The sequence below is a fragment of the Hyperoodon ampullatus genome (genome assembly GCF_949752795.1).
Source record: "Hyperoodon ampullatus genome assembly, chromosome: X".
Taxonomy (NCBI): domain Eukaryota; kingdom Metazoa; phylum Chordata; class Mammalia; order Artiodactyla; family Ziphiidae; genus Hyperoodon; species Hyperoodon ampullatus.
The window spans coordinates 62,629,757-62,647,188 of NC_136913.1; the positions used below are offsets into that span (position 1 = coordinate 62,629,757).

Consider the following 17,432-nt stretch of genomic DNA (forward strand, 5'->3'; position numbering starts at 1 on the left):
TGAAGGCACAGTTAGTGCAAACAGAATAAAGCCCATTCACCAAGAAGGCTGGGGAACGGAGGCAATCTCGCTTTGCTTTTTCCAGGAAAAAAAAAATCTCCAAACACATATATCTCAGTTATCAGTTCTGGTAATTTTTCACGGCAACAACAGCAACCTGACAAAAGCCATGAATTCACAATAGCAAGGTTTACATATGCTTAGAGAATTCACTGCCTTCTACATTTCTTTAAAAATTTTACACTGGGCTTCCCTGGGGGCGCAGTGGTTGAGAATCTGCCTGCTAATGCAGGGGACACGGGTTCGAGCCCTGGGCTGGGAGGATCCCACATGCTGCGGAGCAACTAGGCCCGTGAGCCACAACGACTGAGCCTGCACGTCTGGAGCCTGTGCTCCGCAACAAGAGAGGCCGCGATAGTGAGAGGCCCGCGCACTGCGATGAAGAGTGGCCCCCGCTTGCCACAACTAGAGAAAGCCCTAGCACAGTAACGAAGACCCAACACAGCAAAAATAAATAAATTAATTAATTAATAAAAAATAAATAAATAAAAATAAAAAAATTTTTACACTACTGGAGTGCTAGATGGAATGCGTTGTTAAATATATTAGGACAAAAAAACATTAAAAATAAATAAATAAATAAAATATATATTTGGACATAGTTTTATACTGAGAGTACCAGGAAGAGACAACACTTTAAGACTGTAAGTAACTTATGGTTAAGTTTTGGTTACTGTAAACACAGGCAGTCTCTTAACCTGGGGGCTCACATACACCAACCTCCCTGCTTCAGCGATCAATATCTTCTGCCTGGGGGTCCAGGCTTTGGCCTTTAGCACCCCCAACAGCAGCCAACCCGTTCTCATGAGTGACTTTGTCATAAGCCAGCTCATTACATTCCCTGATCACCCCCTCTTGCTCGGTCTCAAGTGCTTCTCCTGTGAAGTACAACACAGCTCTAGGGATGACAAAGGTGCGCAAACTGTGAGCAATGAAGACGTCTTCCACATCTTCATCGGCATCCAGACCCCACTGGAGAGCACTGAAGAAGCTGAAGAAGGACTCTCGGGGAAATTCCTGGGTCACTGTGCGCATCAGTCCCCAAAACCTGTGCCTCTGCTTCTTCAGGACCGCTTGCACAGTGACATTCCTTCCCTCCTTCCAGTCTATCTTGCAGCATATGCAATGCTCCACCGCAGATCCCCTAAAGGGATGGGGGTCAGAGTAATGGAGCTTAGACTTGAGAGTATAAGTTTTGGTCAGCACCTCATTTGTGAAGTAGTCGTTGGGTTCAAAGTGAAATTCCAGAGTGAAGGTGAGCGGCTCATCGGGTTTTGAAAACTTGACTTTCACGTCTCGCAAGAGCTTCAGAATGGGCTCGTCATAATTCTGAATCAATGGAGAGATCTCCTCGACGTTCTTTAAAACTGTGAGCCAGAAATCGGGGATCCCTGTAGGCTCCTCTTTCTCTTCGTCCACATTATGTCCCTCGATTCCTCCATACTCCCCAAACACCTCCACATCCTCGAAACCTTCCTCGCAATATTCCTCCAAGTCCTCATACTCCGGATTCTCCTCCGGACCCTGCATCTGAGCATTAGAATAATCTTCCACCTCATTATAATCATTGTCCTCGGCCTTGGACTTCACCTCACACTCCTCTTTCGTGGGCTCGTAGAGCGCACTGATGATCTGGCGTCTCTTTTCCAATAAGGGCCAATAGATGCCGGCAAATTTCCTCTCGATGGAATGAAATTCCCTCAGGTACTTGGCTTCTAGGCCTGCGGATTTGGCCTGAAGCTTTTTGAGAGCGTACACTCGGTACTTAACTGCCAGAGGCAGGCTCTCAGTAAAGCCCTCGTCTAAGGAGTACCCCATCAAGGCCTGTGGAGAGGATTCGGCTGCCACCGCGCCGATTAATGGGCCTTCTTCACCGGCTGCACCCTGTTCCCCAAGCCCTTCCATCATTAGCTTTTTCACAGGAAAAGACTCACCGAAGTGGAGTAGACGGCAGTTGGTTGAGACGTGGGCACTGGCGGGGGCTAAGATGGAGGCAGAAACGGAAGCTGGACAGAGGGGGAGGAAGCAGCAGAGGGGCAGGCGGGTGCAATACCGGAGCAAGCCTAAGGCTGCAGCCCGAGCAGCCCACTAAACGATCTTTCTCACTAGCTGCCTAAGCAAAAGGAGGAGGTGCCTCAAGCCGATTTCTCAGAGGATGACCCTCTAAACTTTTTTGCTTCAAAGCTCACCTTATTTGCTGGGTAGCTGTGATTGACAAGCTCTTGTCCAATGAATGATTAGAGCCATCACATTTCCAGCGCCACCCCCCCTTCCCAGCGGTAAGGCTCCAAAATTTCTGGACTGGAGGGGTTGAGGACAATCTAGTACAGAAGGAGCAGACTGAGACTAACCTAGATCTTAAGTAAACCTGAGAAAACTTTATCTTAGAAAAGCAAAACGTACAGGCTAGGGGAGTTGTTAGAGGCCTGAAACGTGACTTCCAAGTCACTCTTATATGGAAAATTAATAGATGTAATACGGATGACCACTAATTGAGTGTTGTTCAATAATCTTTTCTAAAACGTACATGCTTTCTTTTTATCCCATGTTTAACGAGTATTACAGTTAAAAAAAATCCAAAAGAGCTCAAGGTTGCAGCTATAATGTCAACTGATTACAAAAACAAACAAACAATAGGAATGTCTTTAGCCCATTGAGATTATTACATTATTTTATCTCCTACTGTAAGGTCATATGTGCAGGGCGGGAGGGGGAAGAGTCTTTTATATTCAAATACACGAAGAAGAGAGAAGGGGGTAAAACACTAAAATATTAACAATGAAGGTCTTTAAGCAATGTTGACTCCCCAAAGATTTCTTATTTTCTAATTTTGGATTTTCAGAATCTCTATGAAGAGTGTACATTCTTTTAAAGTTGTATCAACTCTGATAACATTTACTAGGGAAGAGTGAGATGAGATGGAATGGGGGTAAAGGAGGGCCTATGGTGACCAGTGCCCACAATTATATGTATGACTAGTTAACACTTAATACCTGAATTATCAATATCCCAGAATACTGCTGCTGAATTGCTGAATTGCAAATTACCCTTCCTCCATGCTGGCTGTTTTGGAGGTAAAACAAAAGGATACTCAAATGTGAAGTAATATCCCTAAAAGCAAAACATTTGCCTTGAAATTCTGAATAAATTGGAAATATTCAACGACTTGGCACTAGGAAAAAAGTTAAAGACATGAAAATGTATTAACAAGATGGAATAAATTTCCTATGATAGGGAAACCAACTAGTTTTTTCTTGTCCATATTTCAATACTGATCACATATAATTTAAAGGCTTTGATTTTTAAAGAGTTTGTTATTATATTCCAAATTTAACAGTTAACCCTTTTTGTGTCATAATCACAGAAATAATCATAGAGTGTTAGTGTATTTATTTCCAGGTTTTTAGATGTGTGTGTGTGTGTTTTAATTTAGAAAACTGTAAACAGTGTATTATTGCAGTGCTTCTTCTCACTCTACCACACAACCTCCCTTTTAGATGATAGGTTCCTAAGGATGGGTGACTGGTTGCTTTATAGTGGATGTGGTGCCTGTGCTACTTTCCACTCCAAATTTCCATGTAAAAACCTTTCTTGATAATAATGACGGAAAAGAAGAGGACGGGAAGAGGAGAAGAAATAGGAGTAGAAGGAGGAGGAAGAAAACAGGGAGGAAATTCTTCTCATTGGGCTAAAAGACCTATGGTAGAGAGTCACAAAAATCGGAAGGTCCCAGAAGGTGCTTTGTGTAGAGGATGGAGCAAGGAGCTTAAGTAGAAAGTAAAGAAAAGATGTTCCTTCCCTCAGTAAATATTATGTAAATATTTAACCACTACAATTTGTCTGTGTGTGCCTGTGTTTGATTAAAATATATTTCATTTAAAATAGACTGAAGGTAGAAGGTTCAAATAACATGAAGTTTCAGGCTCATGTGTCAGTCCCATAGTTCTATATTTATGAATCCTACATTGATTGTCTCTGTTTTTAATTCTATAATTAGAAAATTATTTTTCCTCTTCTGATAAATATAATACAAGCTCATTTTAGAAAATTTGGAAAGTAAGAAATTGTGGTAGGTAATAAAACCACTAGCAATCTCACCACTCTGAGAGAACTAATGTGAATATATTGATGCCTTCCCTTCTTTTCCTCTTTGGGTGTGAATAACAAATAGAGATTTTTAAAAATTGAGATCACATAGTATTGACTCTTTCATACCTGCCTTTTTTCCCCTTTTATGTTCCTATCAAAAGGATCTTCCCATGTCAATAAATAGTCTTCAGAATTACCATTTTAAAGATTATTCACTGATATTTAAGTGATTTGAATAATTTAATAATAATAAATGAATAAAAAGATAGATTCATTCATGTGACTTGTTTGCAAATTTCACTTTATAGCCATATAAGAAGTCTTCAAACCAATAGGGAAATACCTGATTACATTACACAAACTTAAACATTGCCATGAAGTATCCAATATATACTAGGAACCCAAATTTGTTTTCTTTTTCCTAATCTCTCCTTTGATCTAGCTATTTATGTACACACACACACACCACACACACACACCTCTAACTTGCATAGACAGTGTAAAAGGTGACAAAGACTCTCTGTTTGACCAAACTTTAGACAGTTTCCTCTAAGCCCTCTTTTTGACTAGACCTTTTCAAAATTTTCCTCAAGCCTACCTGGTTTTATTTTAGTAAGAATCCTGCTAAGCCAGTTTAGAGAGAACCCTCTTACCCTTGATATCTGATCAAATTCCTCACCCCCCACCATCTTCCAGGTGATAGCTGATCACCCTGGCCTGTCTTCAGCAAGAATCCTTTTAGATCAGTTTAGCAAGAATTACCCCTATCCTTGATGTCTTCTGTTAGTAATTTTCCATCCACTTACCCTTCCAACCTACTCCTTGGCTATAAATCCTCACTCGTTCTTGTACTTGGAGTTGAGCCAGATCTCTCTCCCGTATTGTAACAGTCTTAATACCTATCACAATAGTCCAGAATAAAGTCTTCCTTACCATTTTAATGAGTGTCAGATTAATTTTTCTTTAACAAAGGTTAAATAACACAGAGCCAATAGTTGCTACACCTGGAGTTGTGGAATTTGGAGTAATTTCAATGCTTTGTTTTTCTATTCATTTATTAGTATTTCCTAACTATATTTTCATAATTCATACTCAATTTGCATAATTAGAGGCATGAATAAATAAATGTATTAATAAATGAATGAATTAGAGGAGAATAAAGAAGAAGCCCAAGTCTTTCCAATAGTAAACAACTCATCTCCCTGCAGAAAGAGCTCAACTCACCAGAGAGATTCTGGTAGTTTGGCCACAGTAAAATAATCTGCTACTTTCAGTGTCTTCTGTCCATAGCAGGCCCCAGTTAGCTTACACTTTTTCCTTGAATACATGGCTTAAGTATCTTGCACACCCTAAGGATTTCAAAACACTCGTTGCCCATCATCTAATTTCTAGATGACAAGTAGACTAAAATTTTTGGACGCCTATCATCCTAGAAATGTTACCAGCTGGCTTCAACTTTGAGAAAGGAAACTGGTTTTCAGAGAATTAAGAAAGCTAAGACAGGGCTTCCCTGGTGGCGCAGTGGTTGAGAGTCCGCCTGCCGATGCAGGGGACACGGGTTCGTACCCCAGTCCGGGAAGGTCCCACATGCCGCGGAGTGGCTGGGCCCGTGAGCCATGGCTGCTGAGCCTGCACATCCGGAGCCTGTGCTCCGCAACGGGAGAGGCCACAGCAGTGAGAGGCCCGCGTACCACACACACAAAAAAAGAAAGCTAAGACACATATTCTCATGATATCCAAATGCAATGACGGAAACACAAATAACACTATTGAACTATTTCTGTTTACACTTAGAGTTCTAGTTGCAATGACTATATTGTTCCAAATGAAAATATGACTTATGCACATTACAATTATACAGAGTAGTTAGAAAAGTTTTTTACTTGGCACGAAGTAACTATTCAATAACTACTGCTCTTTCCTTGAAAAAGTTTTTTCCCCTAAATTTCCATAAGGACAAATATAAGTTACCAGTTTCCAAACAGTGAAGGTTGCTTTAGCTTATCTTTCATTTAACTATGGAAAATTATGCCTCTTTTATAAATATCATGGAACTTTAATTAGCTGACAATAAAAGTCCTACATAGCCCTATAATATTTCTAATTTTAAAAGAATGGAATGAAATCAGAAAAACAGGTTGACAAGTATTGGATGCACACTTTCTGGCCGTTTATTTTTTATCTATCTATTTATGTCTGTCTGTTTATCTATCTATCTAGACACACCCTTTAGCTGTGTGGCACATGAAAGTAGATACTCCAAACACGGGGCAAATTAAATCACATGGATCTATTTCAAGATATTAAGTTTAGAGAAATTAATCCATGGATTTCCAAAAAAACCCAAAATCTCCAGTGAATTGACTAAACTGTCTTCTGATGACAACATAGCTGATACAAATATGTCCCCCTTGGAATCTGCATAACAGAATGAAGGAAATGGAAAGTTAATGAGGCCCTAGGTTTGACTTCTTTATGCATAGATGTCAAGTGCTTTCACTGGGCTTTTAAATCCCCAGTATACTCATACCACCTCACCACCAAAAACAACTATCTCACAAATTGACCTCCCAATAAAATCCTCTATAAAATAAACAAATGGACATTTGTTTCCACAAAGTCACACCAGTCTTACATCTTACATAGATTATGTTTAATGGATGTTCCTATTATTAAACACATATGAATAAAAAATGAAAACTGTATTACTTACAAATTTAGCTAATTTTTCATGTTATAACTTCCCTGTCCTTTATGGCCTTACTATCATTTAAAGTCAAAATGAACTTTTAGAAAATAAAAGACCATTTATTTCTAACTTACAGATAGAAACTACTTATTTTTTCCAAAAGCACCCCCAATCTTTTTCAAAGTGTGTTTTATAAATGCCGTTTTGTTTGGAGCTTGAGAATTTTATTGTAAAATCTTCACAGCATATTTTCTCCTCTAGCTTCTCCACCTGGAAAATGATGCCTTGGGTCATAAGGTCAATCAGTAGTAATATAGGAAATAAATCACTGATCTCCTGAGTCCCTTCCTATGTTCTATCTAGACAAGTTAAATTTATAAAAATCATCTAGGAAAATTTATCAAAATAATTCCAACAACGGAAAAAATTACTACATAGCATAAATCTGAGAAAAGAAAAGCAGCTACTGACACCAGGAGCTGGTCTGGCACACAAGTAGTTCTTGGTGCTCTCCTGTTGAATATAAATAATCTTACACCACCAGCATAAGAGAACGCCACTCTGTGACCATAATGAACCAAGATAAAAAGGACACGACTTAGTAATAGTGTCTGAACACGGAAAAATACATGGACATTTTCCAAAGCACAAAAATGACCGAACATGCCCCTATCCTGGCCAACATGAGTAAATGATGCTCTAATTTACCAATTAGTTTTCACCTCATTTTAATCGCCCTTATTTTTAGATAACACATTTTAAAAGTATGAAGTCATAGAATTGCCTCCACCTCCTGACATCACCCAATCCAGAGTAAACCCTAGCTTGCTTAAATCTTCTATCTAATCACCTAAAACAAATGCAAATCCTATAATAAATCATTTTGAACATCTACTGTATGGGGATGTTCAAGACAACTCAGACTTTTGCTACTGATCATAGGACTCAGCATATAGTCATAGTGACAGCCAAAATGTATTATAGTAAGGGATACAAATCAAAATCAGCAAAGGGAATAGGCCTATGGGTCAAAGGCTAGAGAAGACCAAGAGCTTCCAATAGTCTTTTTTGAGAGATGTCTCACCATACGCACTTAATTTCTCCAGTAATGAATTTCTCCAGCAGTGAGCTGGGAAGCTCACTAGAGACTGAGTGACCAAGGTCTTTATTGGAGGTTTGTCATGTAGGCCCCTAATGTGGCCTCCCATACGGGGACTTTCTGCCCCAGTCTGGTCCAATTAATTCAGTTTAGTCCTTGGTTTTTTAAGAAGACTGTCTGAAGGTGATCAGTTCCAAACTGTTTTGCTTGTCCATGACACCAGATCATCTGCTTTGTGAGTGTGAAGGACATCTGGAGGTGCTCTGCATGGAAAATGCAGCAGGATACCCCCTGCTGTCTCATAGTCAGCATGGTCAGGTGTGAACTTAGGCTCCGTAGTCAGTTTGAATTCAAAACACTCTGAGCAAATTAGAAGATAACATTGGTGCTTTTATTGATGGGAGGGAAGGTTTCAGGTACAGCTCTGAAAAACAAAGGTCTCTAATTTCTTATCCATCCACCCATCCCCAACCCCATTCTCATGTTTCCCTGGGTACCTGTTTTTTTTTTCCTTAGTTATTATAAAGTCAGTGTGTCTTATTCAGTAATCATAATTTACATTTCTCCCATATTTTCGTCTCATCCAGACCATTCACCTGGATGAGTTTTATGAAAGAAGGACCAAAACATTTTCACAGAAAAACAATTTTACATGACTTAACCAGATCATGTTCTGACCAAATCCCTAATTTTCAAAAAATTTCAAAGTGTCTTTATATAATGTTTAATCAATTTGTCCTGATCATTTATCCAGTGAGAAGACACAAAAAGAGCAATGCCATTCTGGAGACATCTGTATTGAATAAACACAGTACTTTACTAAGGCATGAGTATCAAGAGAAAGGTGAGGGAAGTAGAGTCAGGCTACCAGTAGACTGTTGCAAAGTGCAACTAATCCAGAAAGTCAAACACTGCAAGCCATCAACAACCAGCTGTGGATTAAAAATGTTGCCTACCATATAAGTTAACAAAAGATGTTGCAGCCATCAAGCCATCAGCACTGCAGCCACCTACTATACCCAGAGGGGATTCAGGATGGAGAAAAGCAGGATAGTGGCCCTAGTTATTTAAGATGCATAGCAAAGGAATGATTTCAATGAGCACAAACTCTTGCATCTTCCCATATATAGAAGAGCACTAAATTCATTAACTTGAGATGTCTGGTTTTCCTTAATTAACAGTAATCTGTTGATGTTCCGACTACCTGGTTTTTGTTGCAAAAACCACTATACATCCTGGTTCCTCCCTTACCTCTTCAGAGCAGTCCCTCAGAGCTATCTGAGAGGCTGTCTTCTGGGCTTAAGTCCTCAGTTTTGTCTGCCAAAAAACCCCCATAATTCTCAACTTTTAGGTTATGCATTTTTTCAGTTGACACAACCATCTCCACTAAAGGGTCAAATGTCCAATCTGTCATGAGTAGATAGAGGAGTCACAGTCCTGTGCTATGCCCTCCTCCAACTTGCAGCTTTCAACTTTAATAACAAGTTAAGAATGCAATTATTTGTGTGTGTGTGATAAGAACATACCTCAATAAAGTGGTTTCTTTTAAAAATGCAACTAGTCTCTGTGTAAGAAATAAAGAGGCATTCAATAGCTCAATTTTAGGAGGTCCCATTAGACGATAAGCCCTTTTCTGTGGGCTTTTTTTTTTTTTTTTTTTTGCGGTACGCGGGCCTCTCACTGCTGCGGCCTCTCCTGCCGTGGAGCACAGGCTCCGGGCGCGCAGGCTCAGCGGCCATGGCCCACTGGCCCAGCCACTCTGTGGCATGTGGGATCCTCCCAGACCGGGCCACGAACCCGCATCCCCTGCATCGGCAGGCGGACTCCCAACCGCTGTGCCACCAGGGAAGCCCTGTGGGCATTTTTATGTTACCCAAATGGTCCCCCCAACATCCAGGATATTTTCATAGTTGATGGTCCCACGGAGGGGTGTTCTAAATCTGCAACAGTATCAGAGTCTGTGTTCTCCTTTTTGAGTGGAGCAATTTCATCCAGTTTTAGTTCAGCATAGTTAATGCTGAGACTGAAGCAGTTCACAGCAAAAAATATTAGGTTTCAGATATAGAGTTAAGTACAGGCAATTAGCATTTGTGAATTCAGGATTCCAACCAAGCAAGAGACTTTTCTTCGGCATCAGAAAACAAGCTGTGTTGCAGGACCATAAAGTTGTGTTCCAAGTTCAAGGGCCAAGCAAGGCTTTGCAAAGTCCTTTTTATCTTGTCAGGCTTAGAATCCAAATTGACCTCAAAAGTGCACACATCAGGAAAAAATTTCAACAGACTCTAATGGTCAGACATTTGATTTCCACAAGGGCTTATTAGCTGACTAAAAACTCATTTTTAGAAAAATATAGAGAAACAAGGATAAGAGTGACATTGAAACATCTCTTCAAAAACCGTTAAAATAAGAAGAAAGTAGAGTGAGATATATAAATTGTTGAAAGAAAAAAATCACCCCAAATCCACCAACCTAGAACTTTGTTAGCAAAATTAACATTCAAAAATGAAGAAGAAATAAAGACTTTTCTCAGGCAAACAAAAATTGAGGAAATTTGTCACCAGTAAACTTGCCTTGCAATAAAAGCTAGAAAACGTTCTCCAGAGAGAATGAAAATGATATAGCTCAGTAACCTGTTCTATATAAAGATAGAGTGTTCAAGAAGGAATAAATAAAGGTGAAATAAAACCATTTGTTTTTCTTATTATTAATTGATTTAACAGATAACAGTTTGTTTAAAATAATAATAGCTACAATGTATTGGGTGATTATAGCTTATGAAAAAGTGAAATGAATGACAGCATAATAAAGAATGATAGGGAAGAATTGGAACACTGTTACATAGTACCTGAACTATCTATGAAACAGTGCAATGTTATTTGAACATAGACCTAAATTAGTTGTAAATGTTTATTGTAAACTCTACGGCAAACACTAAATTAAAATAAATAGAATTATAATAGATATGTTGAAAGGAGAGAATATGGAATCACATAAAAAGCCCAATTAAACCACATAAGGTTAAAGGTGAGTGGAAGACAAAGAAAAAAAAAGAAACAAAGAACAAGGAGAGTGAATAGAAAGCAGCTACACGTATGGTACATATTATTTCAACCATATCAATAACCACTTTAAATATGAATTGTTTAAAAACACTCTCTTAGTCTTTTTGGGTTACTATAAGAAAAGTAGGGACTTCCCTGGTGGTCCAATGGTAAAGAATCCGCCTTCCAATGCAAGGAACGTGGGTTCAATCCCTGGTCAGGGAACTGAGATCCCACACACAGTGGGGCAACTAAGCCCACGTGCCACAACTACTGAGGTCATGTGCCTCAATGAGAGAGCCTGCACAGTGCAAACTACAGAGCCCACACACTCTGGATCCCACATGCCACAACTAGAGAGAGAAAACCCACACACCACAACTAAAGAGAAGCCTGCACGCCACAATGAAAGGTCTCCCATGCCTCAACAAAGATCCCACGTGCTGCAACTAAGACCCAACACAGCCAAAAAAATTAATATTTTTTTTAAAAACATCCATTGATAGTTCTTAATTCAGTCTTAACAAAAAAAAAAAAGAAAAGTACTATAAACTGGGTGGATTATAAAAACAAACATTTATTTCTCACAGTTGTGGAGGCTGTAAGTCCAAGATCATGGTACTGGAAGATTTGGTGTCTGGCGAGAGCATGTTTCCTGGTCCATAGGTGGACATCTTTTCACTGTAATCTCATGTTGTGGAAGGGACAACTGACTTTTCTCAGACCACCTTTATAAGGGCACTAATTTAATTCATGAGGGCTCTGCAATCCCAAACAAAATCCCAGCAAGTTATATTGTGGCTATTGACAAACTTATTCTAATATTGATATGAAATGACAAAATAGACAACACAATGCTGAAAAAGAACAAAGTTGGATAATGGATATTGCTCATCTTTAAGATATGAGATAAAGCTACAGGTAACAATTTCTGTAAAAAATGCCATTGAGATTTTGATGGGGATTATACTGAATCTGTAGATTGCTTTGGGTTGTATACACTTAAACAATATTAAGTCTTCCATTCCATGAACACAGGATGTATTTCCATTTCTTTGTGTCTTCTTTAATTACTTTCAGCAATGTTTTATAATTTTCAGCATACAAATTTTCTCCTCCTTTGTTAAGTTTATTTCTAAGTATTTTATTCCTTTTGGTGCTACTGTAAATGAGATTGTTGTCTTAAATTCCTTTTCAGAAAGTTTCTTATTAGTGCATAGAAACACAACCAATTTTATGTTAATTTTGCATCTTCAACTTTGCTAAACTTTTTATTAGTTTTATCAATTTTTTTGTGGAGTCTAGGGTTTTCTACATAAAATCACATCATCTGCAAACATATAATTTTTACTTCCTCTTTGCAATTTGGTTGCCTTTTCTTTCTTTTTCTTGTCTAATTGCTTGGGCTAGAACTTCCAATACTATTTTGAATAGGAGTGATGAGAAAAGGAGAACTCTTTCCTTGTACCAGATCTCAGAGGAAAAACTTTTAAGTTTTTCCCTGTTGAGTTTGATATTAGCTGTGGGCTTGTTATATATGGCTTTTATTATGTTGAGATACGTTTCCTCTATACCCAATTTGTTGAGAGTTTTTATTATGAATGGATATTGAATTTTGCCAAATACTTTTTCTGCATTTGTTGAGATATCATGTGATTTTTATCCTTCATTTTGTTAATGTTGTGTATTGTGTTAACTGATTTGCTTATGTTGAACCCTCCTTGCATCCCAGAGATAAATCCTACTTGACTGTGGTGTGTGATCCTTTTAATGTGCTATTAAATTTGGTTTGCTAGTACTTTGTTGAGGATTTGTACATCTATGTCCATCACGGTTATAGTCTGTAGTTTTACTTTCTTGTAATGTCTTTGTCTAGCTTTGGTGTCAGGGCAATTCTGACCTTGTAAAATGAGTTTGAAAATGTTCCCTCATTTTCAGTTTTTGGAATAATTTGAGAAGGACTGGCATTATTTATTTAAATGTTTGTTAGAATTCACAAGTGAAGCCATCTGGTCTTGGACTTTTCTTTGTTGGGAGGTTTTACACCTGTGATTCACATGGAACCAAAAAAGACCCTAAATAGCTAAAGCAATTTTGAACAAGGAAAACAAGGCTGGATGTATCACACTTCTTCATTTCAAAATATACTACAAAGCCACAGTAGTTAAGACAGTGTGTACCTGAATAAAAACAGACATACAGACCAATGCAACAGAATAGAAAGCACAGAAATAAACCCACAGATATAGTCAACTGATCTTCAACAAAGGATCCCAAAAATACACAATGGGGAAAGACTAGTTTCTTCAACAATGTTGGGAAAACTGATATCTACTTGGAGAAAACTTGTATTGGACCCCTACCTTACATGATACACAAAATACAACTCGAAAGGGATTAAAGACTTAAACGGAAAACCAGAAACTGTAAAACTCATTGAAGAAAACATAGGAGAAAAGCTTTTTGACATTCGTCTTGGAAGTGATTTCTTTGCAACAGTATATGATACCACAAGCACAGGCAAAAGCAAAAGTCAACAAATGGGATTGCATCAAACCAAAAAACCTGTGCACAACAAAGGAAACAATCAACTGAGTGAAAATACAACCTACTGAATGGAAGAAAATATTTGTGAACCATACATCTGGTAAGGGATTAATATCCAAAATACATGAGGACTTATACAACTAAAAACAAAGTAAGGTGGTAAGGGAGAAAGTTAGGGACAAAAAAGTATGACATACAGGAAACAACAAAATAGCAAAATCTAAGCTTTTTTCCTAACAGTAATTATTTCATGTAAATGGATTAAACCCCTCAATGAAAGAAGCACAGTTTGGTAGAATGGATATAAAAAAATGATCTCACTATATGCTGACTGTAAAGACTCTCTTTATATCTAAAGACATACTTAGGTTGAAAGTAAAATAGTCTAAAAAATATTCCATGCATATAGTAACTAAAAGAAAGCAGGGTACCTATATTAATATCAGATAAAAGAGACATTAATTTAAAAAATGTTTCAAGAGACACAAAAGGAAGGGTCTTATATATCAATAAAAGGGTCAATTCACCATGAAGATGAAACAAACATATATATAACCAGAAGTCATAAATAAATATGACAGTGGTGTCAATGAAGAAATAGATAGTTCTATAGTAATAGTAGGAATCGTCTTAAAACCCTACCTTCAATAATAACCCCAGACAGAAGATTAATAAAGAAATAGAGGACTTGAACAACACTATAAACCAATTGCATGTAATAAGCTTATATAGAACACTTCACCCAACAAGAAGCAGAACATATTTTTTCTTAAGTGCACATGGAAGAGACTCTAGTATAGATCATTTTGTAAGGACACAAAACAAGTCTTAGTAAATTTAAAAAGATAGAAATCACACAAACTATCTTTTCCAATCACAACAGAATGAAACAAAAAATAAAACCAATAGGAGAATGAAAAGGGAAATACACAAATATGTGGATATTAAACAATATACTCTCTAAAAAATGGGTCAAAGAAGAAATCATAAGGGAAATTAGAAAATATCTTGAGACAAATGAAAATGAAAAGACATTCCAAAATTTATGGGATGGATTAAAGCAGTGCTAAGAGGGAATTTATTGCTTTAAATGCTTACTTTACAAAAAGAAGAGCTATCTCAAATCAATAACTTAACATTACATCTAAAGGAATTTGAAAAAGAACTAACTAAAACTAACAGAAGGAAATAAAGATTAGTGAAGAGATAAAGTATTGAAGGAAAAAACAACAGAGAAAATCAATGAAACCAAAAGTTGGACTTTAAAAAATAAATCAATAAAATTGACAAAACTTCAGGTAGGCTGAATAACGAAAAAAAAGAGATAATACTCACATTACTAAAATTATAATAAAAATGAAAGAGAGCACTTTTGACTACCAATTTTATAGGAATTAACAAGATTATAAGAGAATTCTATGAGCAATGATACATCAACCAATTAGATAACCCAGATGAAATGGACAAACTCTTAGGGGTATATAACATAACAAGACTGAATCACGAAGTACTAGAAAATATGAATAGACCTATAACCAGAAAGGAGATTGAATCAGTAATCAAAATCTTCCCAATAAAGAAAAGTCTAGGACCGGATATCTTCACTGGTGAATTCTACCAAACATTTAAAGAAATAATACCAATCCTTCTCAAACTCTTTTAAAAAATTGAAGAGGAGGAAACACTTACTAACTCATTTTAGCAGGACATCTTTACTCTGACACCAAAGAAAGACAAAAACAATACAAGAAGAGAAAACTACAGACCATTATCCCTTATAAATATTGATGCAAAAATCCTCAACAAAGTACTAGCAAAGTGAATTCAGCAATGTTAAAAGGATTATATACCATGACCCAGTGGGATTTATTCCTCAAAATGCAAGTGTTGGCCTGAAACAGACTACCAGATATTTCTCCAGGAAATATAGATTTATTCAGGATCAGCAGAGAATTGCAATTCAGCATCTGCAACCATGTGAGCCACATGCAAGTCCACACACAGCAAGGAAAGGAGAAGGCTTTAATAAGGAGAAAAAAGAAGGTTGGGAGGGCTATAGTAAACAAAGAGTCCATGGCTTTTCATTGTCTGACACCTTGCCAGAAAAAAAAAAAGGAGTCTTTCTTCTTCCTGTTGAACTCAGTTATTGTCACAAGGCATGAGAACGCCCCTTCTGGTCTCCCAAATCTATTTAATTTAGGTTTCTGTTCATTAATTTTTCACACCAGGATGGTTCAACATATGAAAATAATCAGTGTTATACACTACATTAACAGAATGAGGAAAAAACCCACATGATCATCTCAATTTATGAAGAAAAAGCATTTGACAAAATTCAATACACTTTCATGTTAAAAAAAACACTCAACAAACTAGGAATAGAAAGCAATTACTGGAATATATATTATGGGTATAATGAAAAGCCCACAGCAAACATCATAGTGTTGGAAGACTGAAAGCTTTTCTTTTAATGTCAGGAACAAGATAAGGATGCTCACTTTCACCTCTTCAATTCAACGTATTATTGAAAGCTTTATTCAGTTCAATTAGGCAAGAAAATGAAAACAAAATGGCATTCAAATTAGAAAGAAGTAAAACCACCTCTGTTTACAGATGACATGATCATATTTTAAGAAACCCCTAAAGATTCCACAACTTTGTTAGAACTAATAATCAAATTCAGCAAAGTTCCAGGATACAAAATCAATACACAAAACAGTTACATTTTCATGCACTAGCAATGAACAAATCAAGAGAGAAGTTAAGAGAGCATTCCATAATTCCATTTATAATAGCATCAAAAAGAATAAAATATTTAATAAACCTAACCAAGGAGGTGAGAGATTTGGACACTGTAAACTATGAAATATTGCTGAAAGACAGAAATAAACATAAGGACATCCCATATTCATGGATTGGAAGAATCAATATTGTTAAGATGTCTATACTACCCAAAGCGATCTACAAATCTAATGCAATCCATATCAAAATCCCAATTATAACTTTGTGAAAATAGAAAAATCCCTCCTAAAATTCATATGGAATCTCAAGGGACCTTGAATAGCCCAAACAATCTTAAAAAGGAAGGACACTGTTGGATGACTCATATTTCCTGTTATCAAAATTGTGACCACCTAGAGGGGTGGGATAGGGAGGGTAGGAGGGAGGGAGACGCAAGAGGGAAGAGATATGGGAACATATGTATATGTATAACTGATTCACTTTGTTATAAAGCAGAAACTAACACACCATTGTAAAGCAATTATACTCCAATAAAGATGTAAAAAAAAAAACTTACTACAAGTCTACACTAATCAAAACAGTGTGAAAATGGCATAAAGACAGATCTACTATAAGAATAGAATGGACCAATGGAATAGAATAGACTCTCCAGAAATACACCCTCGCATATATGGTCAGATGATTTTTGACAAGGTTGCTAAAATAATTCAATGCGGGAAAGGAGAGTCTTCAACAAATGGTGCTGTAAAAATTGGATATCCACATGCAAAAGAATGAATTTGGACCCTTACCTTCCACCATATACAAAAATTAACATAAAATGGATCAAATACCTAAATGTAAGAGCTGCAACCATAAAACTCTTAGAAGAAAACATAGGGGCAAAGCACCATGACATTGGCATTGGTAATGATTTTTTTGGATATGACACCAAAAGCACAGGCAACAAAAGAAAATATAAATTGGAGTTCATCAAAATCAAAAAGTTTTTTGCATCAAGGATACTATCAACAGAGCTAAAAGGCAACCCTAGGATGGGAGAAAATATTTGCAAATAATATATCTGATAAGGCATTAATATACAGAATATACAAAGAATTTTTATGATTCAACAACAACCAAAAAAAGCCAATTCAAAAATGGATAAAGGACTTGAATAGACATT

At 37.1% G+C, this 17,432-nt stretch overlaps 1 protein-coding gene across 1 annotated transcript; it reads right to left on the reverse strand.

The window, feature by feature from the left end:
• Nucleotides 1-789: 789 nt before the first annotated feature.
• Nucleotides 790-1,968, reverse strand: LOC307069468 (nucleosome assembly protein 1-like 2; the record flags this gene model as incomplete). Its single annotated transcript, XM_079727818.1, has 1 exon — nt 790-1,968. One exon carries the CDS (start codon nt 1,966-1,968, stop codon nt 790-792), a length of 1,179 nt encoding a protein of 392 aa, XP_079583944.1.
• Nucleotides 1,969-17,432: the final 15,464 nt, after the last annotated feature.